Source organism: Poecilia formosa, unplaced genomic scaffold (genome assembly GCF_000485575.1).
Source record: "Poecilia formosa unplaced genomic scaffold, Poecilia_formosa-5.1.2 Scaffold43, whole genome shotgun sequence".
In the NCBI taxonomy this organism is placed as follows: domain Eukaryota; kingdom Metazoa; phylum Chordata; class Actinopteri; order Cyprinodontiformes; family Poeciliidae; genus Poecilia; species Poecilia formosa.
Window position 1 is genome coordinate 1,342,428 of NW_006799982.1, and position 15,883 is coordinate 1,358,310.

The 15,883-nt window shown below is 39.5% G+C and overlaps 1 protein-coding gene across 5 annotated transcripts in view; it reads right to left on the reverse strand.

The window, feature by feature from the left end:
* rbfox2 (RNA binding fox-1 homolog 2) overlaps window positions 1-11,836 on the reverse strand; it is a 50,986-nt gene extending 39,150 nt beyond the window's left edge. For 2 of the 5 annotated variants that reach the window (XM_016671303.1, XM_016671305.1), the window contains exon 1: window positions 10,716-11,836. In XM_016671303.1, the coding sequence (XP_016526789.1) occupies window positions 10,716-10,967 (252 nt within the window). In that variant the 5' untranslated portion in view covers window positions 10,968-11,836. The remainder of the gene's footprint in view (window positions 1-10,715) is intronic. The other 3 variants (XM_016671302.1, XM_016671304.1, XM_007551658.2) reach the window with 3 other exon arrangements.
* Between the last annotated feature and the right edge of the window lie 4,047 nt (window positions 11,837-15,883).

Here is a 15,883-nt window from a genome sequence, read left to right on the forward strand (position 1 = left end):
CAGACTTTGATGGATATTTATTTTCTTCTGCTCTCTAATCCTGTAATGCAGGAAGACCAAAAACATATGTAGCGTAGCCTGTAGCTTAATTAGAGGGTGCAGTAATGTCTCAACCAGTATTAAAATCTGGGATCCATTATGGGTGCTCATAATGGACAATCTACTGCGTTTGTTTCTATGGAAGTGCAACTTTTTCTGTGTATTTTTAGGAACATTTTACAACTCTGCATATGTCCGTGCTTCTATTCAAAATAAATACTGGTGCATGTAAACCACATCATGATTGGATTTAATTAACTCTGTGCCCATATAAACGATACATTTGGATTATTTAATCCAAATACAAGGAATTTTGTGCATGTAAACAAAACTCCTGAGCCAAAACTCCTGAGCTGGAGTTACTTCCTGAGTTATCTTGTCCACCTTCGCTGCATGCATGCACAGTGGGATTTCTGCAAAGTTAACAACTTAATGCAATCAATTGTTCGCTGTCACTCAGGAGGAGTGTTTGCTGCACATCTGCAGTTTGCTAGGTTTCCTTAGGTTGAAAATGTAACTTGAGTGCACTGCTTGATAACGGAGATAAACTGTAACGTGTAAGCCACTTGGAATCTGTTCATATGATTGGATTCAAGTGACTTCTTTTGGTGAAGCGCCTCGAGACAACTTTTGTTGTAGATCGGTGATGTATTAATAACAGAACAAAGTTGTTCCTGACAGAGTGAATTCCTGATGTAAAGGAGAAGCATTGTAATGCGCAAAAATATAAGAACCTTTTAAGTGAATTCCATCAAATCATCAAACTCAATTTACCGTGTAATCACCAACTTTTCTGTAAATATGTATCGAATGCAAATGTGACAGCAGTTTTGTTGTTCATAAAATAGTATTAATAGTACATTTCTAGGACTGAAATTGTTTCAAGGCAGCAGAAGTCCATTAGTTTTCAACCTTTACTAGACCGGCCACACGCTTCATCCTTTAGGACCAACTAACCTGGAATTTCTCCTTAGTGAAGATGCCAAGACAGCCATCTACTGCAGGTTAGGCATGGGCCAGTTAATGATATCAACGTTTAACATTTATTATTTTTCTAGGTGTGGTTTTAAAACAAGTAAAGTTTTCCACATTACTGCTGAAAAAGCATCATGAGATGCCAAAGAAAGAGCCAGAGCAACTGGTAGTACAACACTAAAAATGACTACTGCACATATCTTTATAAGAAAGAAAATATAACAATCTGAAAAGCTACCAGTAAAACAAAAAGGACAGAATTTTATTGTGGAAACTGTAACAGTACCATCCATCACTCCTAATAATCCAATAATGCTGTTTTAAAACTATATTTGGCTAGCCATGAGTGCTATGCATGTTAAGCAGCTGCCAGCAGGCTCTCCTGACAACAATTAACTTGCTTAAATCAGTTTCTTATATTTTTCATATAATGACCAGGATTCCAAAATGGTACAATAAGCAAATGTACAAGAAAATTACACCTGAATAAAGAGGGTATTTATTCTATTTTTAAGACTATCAAAAATAATTATCATAAACTCAGTTACCAATGTGTTACATTATTTTAGCGGCAATGGGAATGGGAATAGGTTTGTTTAAAATTTTGTGTTTAGTATCATCATGTTGCTCAAGGTTGCCCTCTGTGCAAAGAGTCTACTTATGGCATCTGCTCTGAATTGGTACTACAATAATAAACTGAATTGAAACTATAGCATGAGAATCTCATAAGGCTCCATGCTTCTTAATATATCTTGGGACCAACTTTATGCAGACTCATAATGTTGTTGTTCCAGCTATTATGTAAATGTATTTCATTAAAAAGAAGACTTTTCACAGCAATTACAGCACACTCGGAAAACAGATTCTCCTGTCCCTGACTTCATATCAGCAGATTACAAAACATCTCCGCTCCTCCCTCTTCTCTCAGTCCTTCCTCCTCTGATCTTCCTTTCATGTGGAACCAATGTCCCCTCGTCTGCTCTGTCCCCCAGGGTGGAGGAGGGGAGGGGGGGAAGGCACTTTGCTCTGCGCACATCGCAGCTTGAGTTGCCTGATTAATACTGGAGCCATCTCACTCTGGACCCCATGAGGCCATTTCACTAAAACTGAGCACAATGTATCCAAATGTAAGAGGCAGAAGCGAGGAAGAGGAGGGAGAGGAGGAAGAGGGAGCAGGAAGCGCCTTCGTGATTGAAAAATACAGCTTGTGCGAGTCTATCTCGGAGCCAAAAATGTACTTAGTGATCTGGCTTTGGGAGGTAGAAGCTCTAAATAATGAATCACCTCTTAGAGGCTTGAATAACATGAATAAAGTATAAACCGTCTTTTGCAACGAGGGCAAACTCCGAATGCAACACACTGCAGGTATGGAGGAGCAAAACAACACCCGGAGAGGAGACGAAAAGGAAAAAAAAAAGAAAAGATTTATGAAGCTGCACGCTGCGTGGAAGTAGAGGGGGGTGCTGGGTGAAAACACACATCTGGAAACATCTGGAACTCATATGTGCAAAACACTGAATATGGAGCCGGCGATATAACGGAAAATGGACAGGGGGAAAAAAAAGATGGAAGGAGCAAAGACAATGACTCATACATGAGCGGAGTCATGTGCTTAATTTCCTTAAGGACCCGGGAGAGCTGAGATGAAGGAGGGAGGGACGGGATGGGGGGTGTGGAAGAAGCACAACATGAGTGAGTCTCACTCTCACGCTCCACGCCACACTTACTTACACTGTATATGAGAAACAAAACAACTGTGTATGTCATGCAGTCATGCTTGATTATTTGAATTCTGCTGGCAACAAAACGAAGCACGGACGGTTCCTGCCTGGGAGGTGGTGACTGGGTTATTTTTGCACCGATTAGAGTTTTGTAGCCAATTCCTGGTTTTATAAAGCTTTTTAAAGTTAGCCAATTTCAATTTTTTTTCTTTTGGCAAGAACTGTAAAAACAGCATTACATTTTTCCAGGCCTCTTAATTATTCGTATCAGCAGCAGAGGCTATGTCACACACACAAAAAAAACAATGATTGCGCAATGACGTCTTAAGCTGTCTTTAGCCTCTGGCACTAGTGACTAGCGCAGTTGACGAGGCTAGCCTTTTGAAAATAGCAGTCTGTGCATTCCTCGAGGATGTAGAGTCCAACCTTAAATCAGATTTTCAAAATGCTGCCAACATTTCCAAATCAAGTATATTCCAATAATGACAGACTAAAAACACAAAAGACTAAAATATTCGTAAACTTTGCTCTCCTTCATTAAGTTTCCTGCTGAAAGTCTTGCTCTCTCTCGCTCTCCATCAGCCTAAATTCACCACAGACAGCTTATAGTCTTAAAATAGCTTATTTTATCTCTGCTTTTTATGACTTATTTTCAAAACACTTCACCTATATTGGAAATATCTAACTGTCGGTATTTTCTCACCCCAATCAAACCAAGCCCAGAGACTTGGTTTGACTGGGGACCAAAAGTGCAGCATTTGTTACATTTTCAGCTGGTGCAGTTCCCTTTCACACTGCATTGTGTCAAACAAGTCAAATTAGTTGAAAAACGAGCCCACCCTCTCACCTGTAGTAGTCCTGCACTGAAGGCAACGGCACGAAAACCTCAGAAGACATGAGTGCAAACTCCTTCTTTGCAAAATGGAAGCAAAAATGGAGTTAGCGTCAGGTTTTAGAAACTGTTGGCTTTCTCTTTGGTCTTTTAAGCCTTTCGCATTTGCTTAGGTTGTATTTACCCAGAATTCCCTGCGCTATAGTCCGTTTCCTACATACGGAGCAGTCTCTAGTCCACATACGCATTCAAACTGTGTTAGAGTTCGCTTCAGTTGGAATGAGACCTACGTTTTTAGGTGGACCCGCACTGGCTGTTTTGGTCTGAATCAGAGTTTGATTGCAAATTTACACCTCCACACACAAGCTGGACTTTCTAGGCAAATGAATTAGAGTTTGATTAAATCAGACTAAACAGGGGTGGTGTGAATGCACCCTATGATGATTCACTGATAGGAAAAGTATCAGATTTGGGAGTTTTTGACCAGCAGGTTATCAGCCAGTCTTGAGAAAAAGCAGAAAATCATCCTATGCCTGACATCAAGCATTTTCATGGTGCATCTCCAGTTTCTAGGAGGGCATACACAGTGAACCGGTGACTGTGCAATCAGGAGAAAATAAGAAAATGACCTGAAGACAACAGATTGTAAAGAGGAGAGGGGGGAGGAGGATACATGGCTGTACAATCTATTGAACACTTCAACCTCAGTGCTCCAGCAACCACTGCAGGTCACGGCAGGTGCTTGATGGTAAATCTGGTCACAGGACCCATGTCTATTATGATTCTGCCCTGGGTCGGCTGCTTTTCTGAGGAGGAACCACATTTTTATTACCTGAGAGTTAGCCTTGCTTGTTGCAATGCAGGAGACCACATACACTCAGGAGGATGTGAATCCACTGTTTCCACAGCACGTATGTGCTAACCCTCCAGGCAGCCAGCCCAGCGATCTGAAGTTTGTTTTCCCTTAATACACCTCACATTCCTTCGACTTTTCACAGTAAAACTACACGTGCTTCCTCAAGGGGATGTTGGCTGAAGTCAAAGTGGATCTTGGAAGCTAGCTTGACACTTCGGGAATCAAGATAATCACAGCAGCATCAGCTGCTAAATCACGTGCTACAACAGCGAACACCACGGTTCACTGCACTGATCTTAAACAGAGAAAGAAAATACAGAGTTTCTTTCCCCCCCACAATAAATTACTTCTGATCTGATAAAACAGAATCAACATTTGCTTGTTGTCGTTTACTGCTCATGATAATTGCACATAATTATTTGCTCTACCTCACTGCAACATCATTTAAGTGAAAGTAGAGACTGAAATGTGGCTTCTGGGAATAACGTCAGTGCCTGTATGTGGAAAATACTGTGGCCAGTGCTCTGCTCTGACACTTTAGTGGGATTTTGATAAATGTGCTGATAAAATTGTTAAAAAAAAAGTGTTGGATTGGGTATCACACTGGCTTTAACCCGTCATCCCCCTGGTGTGCAACTTCAATAATGTCTAATTGCTGACTGGAGCAGGTAACTTAGCACAACAGTTTTCTTTCCGTTTCTTTGTGTATTATGTTTCAGTTAACTTCCAGAAAATACAGCAGATACATCCAGGATCATGTAGTGTTGATATCAGCTTCAAGAAAAGTCTGTATTACAGATATGTTTCTCTTCCATCAGGCTCAAATTTCCGTAGAAAAACAGATTTCTGTTGGCAGTCTTTCTCATAAACAACAAACAGTTTTCAAAGTTTCAGACTTGGCATGGAGCAGATCAGGTAAACATTATATTGTCAAAAGTATTTACTAATCTACCCTCAAACACATATGAACTTGAGTGACATCCCATTCTTAATCCATAGGGTTAAATATGACGTCGACTCAGCCTTTGTACTGATAACATTTTCAATATGGTTGGAAAATTATTAATAATTATGGTGTGAAAACTAAAAGAGAAAGACAACAGTCTTCTTGAGGTAACACTTTTTTGAAAACTACAGTGAGCAAGTTACAAGCCATCAGTCTGTCAAGCAGCTAACTGAACAACCTGACAAAAACATAGTTTTACTACATGCACAGCAACAGATATTGGAGGTTTATCTTGTATTTTTAAATCCAAGTATCAATATGATAAATAATATAACTATAATAAAAATTTTATATTACTGACTTTTTTAAATAAAAACATCAATTTATATGTTTCTGGATTATTAATTTAAAATGCCAGTGCTAACATCATATTTTTAATCAAGGTTATATTATGAGAATCTCATATTTATTCACGCCTAGCACAGACCCTCAGCCCCAACATTGGCAGCTAGAGTGGAGCAATATCATGTGAATTAAGGTAGAGACTGCATTGCAGATGGAAAATTATTGACTATGATGAAGCAAGAAGGTTATCAGACCAAAGGAGAGAGAGAAAAGTGAGAATGGCTTCTAAGGCCCCGACAAGATCTTGTCTCTGGAGACAACAAAAGCTGTGATACTTCTCATAAAACTGAACTCTGTCTTGCAAATTGCTATCTAGTTGGTATGTGACTGTCTGCTAAAACAAGTGGAAGCTATTATTAGGAGCCCCATATAAGAAGGTGAGCACTTTGTGGCTCCTATTTTGAAAAACAAAAAAAAATGGAGGCAGTTTCTTGACTCTTCCATGTTGTTCGTGGTTAAATATGACTAAAACATTACTGGCCGTACTCTGCAGTTGGGTAACAAACTTAGCACCAGATTCATACCTTCTATGTTGTTGCAGATGGAAACGTTCTTGAAAACAACCATTTTTACAGGCAAGTTGAAATCAAAATAGAAAACCTTGGAAAAAATGACTAAATAAGGCAAATGTTTTCAAAGGAAGTGTGATATATATATATAGAGACAAGAAAAATCTGTCGAAAAAAGGAAACTGTATGCAACCTACAATCATTTAACTGCTTTTATTCAAGAATGACATTTTGTCTTGTTAAACTGTTGCATGCATGGTTTAATGTTAAATCCTGTGGTGGCATTATGACCCCGAGACAATTTTTTTATTACTGAAAGCAGATTTTGAAAGAATGTGATAAAATCTTGCTTTGTGAGCTAGGTGTATTATTACACCCACCCCTGATTTGACCTAAAATAAACAAAATGCATTAATGCAAATTGGCAAAAAAAAAAGTGGACGTATTTAAGTATGGAAATTAAATGAACCAGAAAAGAGACATTTCAGATTATTAAGTAGCTATGTGATTGACTTGTCATCACTACTATCAACCAGCTGGCTGTTTCAGGTTAACATAATCTTTTCAAATAATTACAGATTAGTTCATGTTTTTTTATTTTTTTATTTTAGCTCTTACTCTATATGATATACTGGGATTATCTCCAAATGTGGGCGAAAAAGGCTCAAGAACAACAGAACCTTAATTCATAGAAAAAAAGCTATGGCTGCTTTCCTATTTCCAAATAAGCAGGTCTTATTATACCGCTATGCACCAGAAACACAGCAGGAGCAACACATCACTCAGCCGCAGTTCATATGGGATGATAACTACACTTTAAGCACATCGGCTCCTCAGCAGAGCCGCATCCCAAAACACTGCTGCTACCTCAGAAATGCAAATCACTCCAAAGGTTTTCCCCAGAAATTTATAGCAGCCCTGAAAAATAAAAAAAGGGTTTTCAATCTGGTGGATGAGGACATTTTTCTTACTGATGTTTTCGTGTCGTTTCAGTGCTGTGGCCAAGATAAAAGCATGGAGGGCTGAACCACATACATTACTGTTCTGGTCCACTCATTTGTCCTCTGGGCTGCCACTCCAGGCAAGTCCTTATTAGGATCGAGAGAGCCCCGATTCCTACACAGAGCGACAGCATAACACCAAGCACTCCACGGCAGGCCAGACGGATATCGAAGCCGACAACCTCCTCTCAACATTCCCAATGATCTGACTTGAGCTGAAGATGAGAGGTGTTATAAATCCCCTGCCACCCTCAAAATAAAAACAGGACTTCCCCCAGCGCAGCGCATGAATATAAAGTAGACTGATTATATGTTCTGAAGTCAGCAGCAGTGAGCCAGACACCAATGTAAAATCCAAACCCTTGGTTTTAAAGTACGGCTCAAACTCCTGTTAGACCCACAGCCGTTAATTTGGCCGCATTAGCTGAACATTCAGTTACCTCCTTCATGCTGCACTGATTTAGCAATGCTTTGTTGCTTAGCTAAAACTCTGCAGATATGATTTGACAGAGCATTTCCACCCCTGCACATCGATGACATCACACCAAGAAAAAAAAAAAAAAAAAAAAAAAAAAGCAGCAACAATGACAGAGTGGGTAAAAATCTCATTGTTGAACAGTGGTGGCATTAACATAATACTCACTCCTTCAACCACACCCAAATGTGCTGTCTTCACATTCAGGTCAAAGTTCAAATCTTGCCATTAAAAAAAAAAAGAAATTGCCATAATGTCAGCAATAAAGGTTTTTTTTTTTTTTTTGCTTTACAAGAAGGATGGAAAGGATTAAGTAAGGGGGACTCTGTTGCTTCTGCGAGCTGGGGCAGCTGTAATATTTTCCATCCCCTGCAGATTAGCTTAACAGACACACTTCTCTGCACTTTCATACGGCTTTCTTGGAAACAAGTTTGCAAAAGTCGGAAAACTTAAGGTCATTTAGTTTGACTCTAGAATATGTATGGCGTCACCGGGTTGGAGGAAAATAAATACGGCACCTTGCAAAAGTAAACGGAAAAAGTTCAAGTAAACCACTTTTTTCACGTTTTTCCAGTTAGAACAACAAACTTCTATGTTTTCATTTAGCTTTTCTGTGATAAGACCACCATAAAGCAGTGGAAAGAAAAGGTTATTTGGTGTGGCTTTTTTTTTTTTTTTTGTAAATACAAATTTGAAAAGTGTGGAATATATTTTTATTTAAGCCCCTGTACTCTAACACCTGGGGAATAATCCAGTTCTACCAACACTAGTGAACAAGGCATTGTGAAGAGAAAGGAATGGGAAATTTTAGGTCTTTAAATGAAACATTACATGCGTTCCTGCCCTGAACAAATCATCCCCTTGGTGAAGCGTGAGGGTGGCAGCATCACGCTGGAAGGTGGCACTAAATACAGACCAATCCAGGAAGAAAACTCAACTATGAATCTGAGGCAAGACTAAGAAAAAAAACAGACAAACTGAGCTGAAGCTTTCTCATAAAGGCAAACAAGCTTTACACGTGCAAAGGAGATATACATGTCTTTTTGTTTTGCTTTTTGTTTTAAATGTATTTTTGCCTGTTTATTCTTTTATTACACTATGTTAAATAAAGTCAAACCAAAAAAAAGAAAAAATACATACCCTGAAAAACTTGCAGCAAAAGGTAGTTCTAAAGAGATTGGCTGAATACAAAAGCATGTGACTCTTTATAGATTTTCTATGTAAAATCATTTGAAAATTAGACGTAATTTTCTAGTTAGTTCATAATTATGTACTACTTCGAGTTGGTCTGTCAAACAACTTGAAGTTTGCAGATATGTTACAAAATATGAGAAGGTTCAAGGATCCATCTTCAGTTTTTTCAAACACAGTGAGCTTTAACAATAATCAGTGTAAACAAGGAGACGATAATATGTCTATAAAGGAATTTCTTTCAAAGTCAAGCTTAAATTAACTGTTGGAGTCACAGAGAACCCAAATTTGCAGCTGTTTATTGCTCTCCATCTCCATTCTAAATTAATTTTCTGATTCTCTAAACAAATTAATATTTAATTTATGACCTGTCAGAAGTAATACACTGACAAACATCACATTTCACAGTGATGACATTATAATGGACATTTTCAGCTGAAAGGCTCAAAATTGTTTTATAAATTATGATTGAAAAATTACTCTACTAATTGATCATACTGGTGTCAGCCAATTTGAGCAGCTCCAAACAGATAGCAATATTAATCTTCATTTGCCACCTGCTACAAATATCTGGGCATCCACTTTGTTCTTGTTGTTTTAAATAAGAATCTTTGATCCCTCCAGTATCCACAGCGATCCCATAAGCTGGAAACAAAGCCTCTTTACTGCCATTGATAGTGCAAATCTGCTCCTGCAGTACCAACAGAGACTGCCTTTGAGGGGGGTGAAAAGGGGAGAGGGTACCTTTCCCACTCTCATTTCCGGACCGTCCGGCCAGGCAGTTCGATACGTTTTAGAGCCCGAATACGATTGATCCGACCCCCACCACCACCCAAAACACACACACACACACACACATAAAATCCTCCAATCACGTGTGTAAGTGCATTACAGCAGGCACTGCCTGTCAGCACTCACTAGACAGGACGGCGATCTGAAGGAAGCCATTTAGTTTTCCCAAACAGGAGCAAACAGGCCACTTCACCTCCATTACTGGCTCTTTCAGTGGTGGAGAAATTGCTGTCTGTCTTCCAGTGGAGTACTTCAGCCTACATAATCCACTCTAATGATATCCCGCACATCCCTCTGCCCTTCGGTGATGCTCTATTAAAAACAAGATACGGCCATTTTTGGTGCACTGAGGCCAAGCCGGCTCTATTGTCATTTACTTTTTTATTGCTTAGTATAAAGCAGATAAAGGTTAGAGACATACTTTGATGCATAAACAAGTATAATCTTTATATTATGTGTTAGCCTCTAAATGTGTCTATAAAAGGACATGCAGCACTTTTCAACGTTAGTTTTGAAAAAACGTTTTACAAAATATTTATAAAACAATCTGAAGGGAATCAGAAACCGGTACTGGCCGAGGAAAATGCTGATCTGTGCATCTCTGGTTCATACCGCTAACCCTACATTGGCCACATAATTAAAGGCTCGGTTTGTTTACATTGTCCACCCTGTGGTGTGTTTTAAGGATATTTATCAACCAGATGATTTTTGAAAAGTTCTAACAGGATGTCTGGGAAGCAGCCTGATGGAGACATGCGTTACATTGTTACAACTCCTGCTTCGTATTAAAAGTCAACTCAAGGCATGTGTAGCTGTGAAACGTGGTGGTATTTCCCTCCCAGCTGGTAATGGAAGCAGCAGAGTGCATGCAGGGCCTTCTCCTGCAGCTCCAACAACAACCATCACTTGAATAAACATGTTGAATAAAAACAGCCTTACTGTTCTTAAAATATGAATCGACAATTGTCCTCACCTGTCCAATCTCGCCGATCCCTCCTGAGCCGTCGATTCTGGGGCGCTTGCACTCAGCCCCGGTGGAGTCCATCAGAGCGGCCGCCGTCTGTCCATCGGGCTCCGGGTCTCCGCGCTTCATGCCCCGCACGGCTCCTGGAGCGCCGGACGGGTTGGCGTGAACCCCGGCCATGGTGTCCAGCTCCCTGTCCCGGTCTATGAGAGCCCGGGACACCGGCAGCATGATGGATGCAACGTCGGTCGACATTAACATTTAAAAAAATCTTCTTTTGTTCCTTTTTTCCCGAAATAAACCGAGGCTAAGACCGCCTACTTAATTTTCTGCACCTCCGTGCCTTGAGCCTGACAGTGGACGATAATAAACGTCTTAATAGGACAAGTTGTTTTTTTGTTTTTTTTAAGTTGGGCCTTTCTATAACCCCCCTAAAGAGTTGATGTCTGTAAAAAAAAAAATTAGCAAATATCTAATAGCCTGCTTTGTTTTTACTCTCAGCAAATATGAAAATGTCCCTGTAAAATAAAAGCAGCTTTAATTTGAAGCTAAGCAGGTAGCCCCTCTGCTGTCCGTGTATTTATTTACTGCGGGGCTGCCTTAGAGGCCTGCCTTATTTCAGACCATAACAAAACCAATTAAACACACCAACTGACTGCTGAGCTCAGTTTCCGTTTGCCCCGTTTTTTAAGCCTCCTCCTCCTCCTCTCCTCTTACCGGAGCCGAGTGTTTAGAGAGCGGAACACCGACAACAGCCTACCGCAACCTCAAGACGAAGAGCCCCTCAACATGTCTTCCCCGTCGCCTTTTTCCTCCCTATCAGCCACAGAGAAGTGGTTCACTGAAAGTCAGCCCTCCTCATGAGCTCTTGTCCATGTTAGTCCGCAAGAGGGGGGGAAAAAAAAGCTTTCTCTGGCTTAAAGTGGGGGAAAAAAACCAACCAAAAGGACGGACGCACAAACGGAGGGACGGATAAACGGACGGAGGGGCTGCGGTGTTTCCTTCTCCCTCTCTTGGTTATTATTTTCTTCCCTCTCCCCGTTTTTTTTTTTTTTTCCCCGGCGGTGTGTTCCTGTAGCGTGTGTGTTACAGAAAGGAAACTGTCCACCCTCCCTCCTCCTCCCACTCTCCTGCTGTATTCATTCCCCTCCTCCTATCTTCCGCTCTGCCTTTGAACGCTGAGCCAGGCAGCCATGCAGCCCGCAAAATACACGCAGTGTGCCGCAGTGCTTCCATACATTTTACTGAGGGGAGGTGTGTTTATGGGGAGGAGGGAAAGCCCTGCTTTAGGAGCCTCTCTGCTCCCCACGGTCCAGATTCTTTAAATCAAATTATCCTCCTTACATTTCTACTTGTGTTGTTCGGGTTTTCCAGCTGTTTCCATGCAGACACCTCACATGACTAAATAATAACGGGGTGGGCTTCTCTCCGAGATTTCATGCCCAACTCATTACACAACCATTACCCAGGCCAAGGTCCTCACACAAGCCCAGCTGTGAGTCATGCAGCTCACAGAACCTCATGTTCCTCTGGCAATTTTATTGCTTGGATGACACCCAGTGGTCAAAGGCTACCAAGGGAGGAACACATAAAAAAAAGGTACAGAGAAGGCTTTATTGACTCCTAAATAAACTGGTCATAAACATTTAAAGGACATGCTTGTTCTTATACTCAGAAGGAAGAAGTAGTTAAGTCTAAATGCAAACCCTAAACTTTCCAGACTTCTGTCCTTTCCTAAATTTACCCAAATGCAAACTATTTGGTAATTTGGTGACCTAGTTTCAGTCAAGCGTCTTAATGAGTCACATTAAACTGTGAACCACAAATTGAGTGTATATGAGGGAAAACAATGACATCCCTTTCACCAGATACTGGGCTCAAAAGTCCTCTCAAATCTCCAGCGCCTTGCATAAATATTAACACCCCTTTGACTTTTTCATATTTGGGTTTTGAGATTTCATGCGACAGACCAATGCAGAACACGGTGAAGCGGACGGAAAATGGTTTTCAACAGTTTTTACCATCAAAAATGTGAAAATTGTGGTGTGCACTTTGTAGCACCATCTTTCACTGACAGCTAAAGAGCATCTGTGAAACTAAATTTTCAGGTTTTGCCACATATCCGTCATTTAATTTGGACTTTCTGGTTATTCATTACTTTGATCTAATCCACTCCCCTGTCTGGCTGTATCCTTAGGGTCATATTCCTGCTGGTGAATCTCCACCCCAGCCTCAAGACTTTTAAGCTTCCAATTGTTTTTCTCCCATGACTGTCCTGTATTTAGGTCCATTTATCTTCCATCAACTCCAAGTTCCCTGTCCTTTCTGCAGACAATCCCCACAGCATAATGCTGCTACTGCCACTACGGCAGCTTCCAGGTGACGATGCACTACTTTGTTTTAGGCTATCGCATACAAAATACATTGAACTTTGTGGTTGCAACATGCCAAAATGTGCAGAGCATCACAAAGGATTGTACTCTTACCATTCCATTTCACTCTACACCAAACTTGCAATATAAGTCAGAGAGTCCTGTCATCTTCAGAAAGAGTCTACTGACTCTGGAGTCGTCAGGTGTATCAGAGATGGTCAAGAAGCTGAAGACAGAGTTGGTGGACCACTTTGGCATGGCGTGGCAACAATCATATCTTGCATGTGAACAAAACAAGATTCTAGATTTCATAAGAAAAAGGGTCAGGTCAAACACTTTCTATAGGGAGGATCTGGAGTTGGTGGAGGCAGAAAAATACTTCAGTGTTAACATGCAGACCAAAGGATGAAGTCATCTACAAAAAGGGAGGGGGCAAAGTTTATTTTGTGGTTTCAGGGTTTGCAGCAATATGCCATGTATCTTTTTTTAAAATCTGCTATGGAGAATACAATCTCGTCTGTCAATCTGTTGCGGTGGCAGCATCAGAGCCAGGGACTTTAAAAAGTTCAAACAAACAGATAAAGAAAGCTGGTCCTGTTCTGGGAGATCTGGAGATGATGGTGAAAAGAAGGTTTCTCAGAGAATGAAGATCATGGACAACCCTGAGCATCCTCTTCTCGACTAACAGGAAGACAGAGGCTCCTTCGGAATACAAAACTCATATTTGAAGAAACTCTAATACGAGTCCTCTTAGGATGGTAGTGTTTTTTTTTATTAAATTTAAATGCATTTTCTGAGTTTTAGTAGCACAGTAATTCAAACGTTTCCCTTCATATTCAGACATTAAATCACCCAGTTATATTTTTAGCAAAAGGAATGTGCCAGTGTTTGCAGATGGGATTATAAATAAGTTTTCTTTGCAATGTTTGGAGTAACCAAACATGGCCCAGTGGTATGCAATTACATTAGTGGTTAAGAAAAAAAAAAAAAAGTTCTGTGGTCGAATAAATTCAGAGATTGGTAGGCTTAGTAGTGGGTGAAAAGAGGATGTACTACATTTGCTTATTGGCTTCTAAATAAGAGAAATTTAATATTATTTACCTTGCTTTCAGCCATGAAATCTAGGTAATTTAATACACTGCATTGCAAATATTTTTCCCATTGGCAGATGGGTTTAGGTGTCTAACCTCTTCACAACCCCAGATTAAATTGCTCCCTCTCAGCATGTGCAATTTAAATAAACTTACATCAATTGAAACAAGCTGTGTTTTTATGGGCTACGGTATAGAAGCCCATTTGACCAAAATGACAAAAATATGGAAAATCACCCAGTTAGTAGAAGATGGCTGATTTTTAAACTCATAAGGACTAAAAAATATACACCATCTTTGTATGAGATATTTTATTTTTTTCTGGGTTTGCCTACTCATAGTATTTGAACTGGTATTAATATTTTTAATCACAAATCTCAATGTATTTTTCTGGGATTATATAAAAACACAAAATGGCATAATTGAAGCAAAAGGTAAAAAAAAGATGCATGGGTTTTAAATCTTAAAAAAAAAAACAAATACATATGTGGTGTGTATATTTGCATTTGGCCTACAAAAATATTTCATGGCCATCTCCATGATGAAACATGGTAGTTTGCTGTGGAGATACTAGAGATAACCAACTCTACAAGGTATTGACCAAATGAGGCCAAATAGGAAAAAAATGCACAATTTCCTTTTATCTTGCAATTAGGCATTGAAAGTGAAATATGTTGCAACATTAAAGCACAAAACTGTACATTGAAGTTTTGCGATGGTGACCTGACAATTTGTACAAGATGTTATACATGCATTGATAATCAGCAAAAGCAAATTGCTGGTAGTTTTCAGTGAAATTGATTTTTACACTTTGAAAACTTTTGTCAAAATTTGCATTTGAAGTCTCAACAAAAATGTACTATGTTCTTCATGATACTGGACAAACCCCATTACATTTTACATAACTTATGCAGTCAAACAACATGGTTTTTATTTACAAAGCTGAATTCAAAAGAACAGCCGTTTAAACAAAGTTATGTGAATTTGACTGGCATTCATTAGACCAAAATTAGCTTGAGTAAGCCATGCAAATACCTGCATGCAGCTTGTGGGATATTTCCAATGTACTGGGTTTGCAGATGGTGAAGAGTTGTTAAGCAGGTTTATGCATTTGACGGTGAAATGAAATTTGAACAGACATACAACAAAAAATCTAATTTTTGACACTACTGAATGTAGGGACAAAGACATTTTACATAGGTGCAGCTACAAGGATTTGTGTGAATTAAAGTTTGTCCAAACAAGCAAAGAGTGTTAATTCATTAATATCAAGGACTCGTCTTTACAGGCAGAAGTTTTAACTCCTTCATGTATGAATTATGATCCTTTGTGTCAGGATTTTTTTTCCTGTTTTAATTTTCTCAAGGCAAAAAAAAAAAAGGATTGTTTTTTTTAAGGTAATCAATTGTAATTTTCTCCAAATACAAAGTTATTTGAAAAATACATCAGTAGTATTGTTCTTTAGGGGTTATCTGATGTCATTTTTTTTTTTTTTTTACCTGCAAGAGTCGTCTACAGGAGGAGGAACCGGGTTGGCTAGCATGCTTTTTTGTCTGTTGGCCATATTGGATTTAACAAAAATAATTTCTTGCATTTGCAGCTGATGGTCAGCAGTTGATAGCGTACTTTATGATGCATTAGTGTCCACTTCAGTGGTCTGTGTGCATTTATAACATAAAAATCCACAAGAAAATGGCTTTTAGATAGCCGTCCA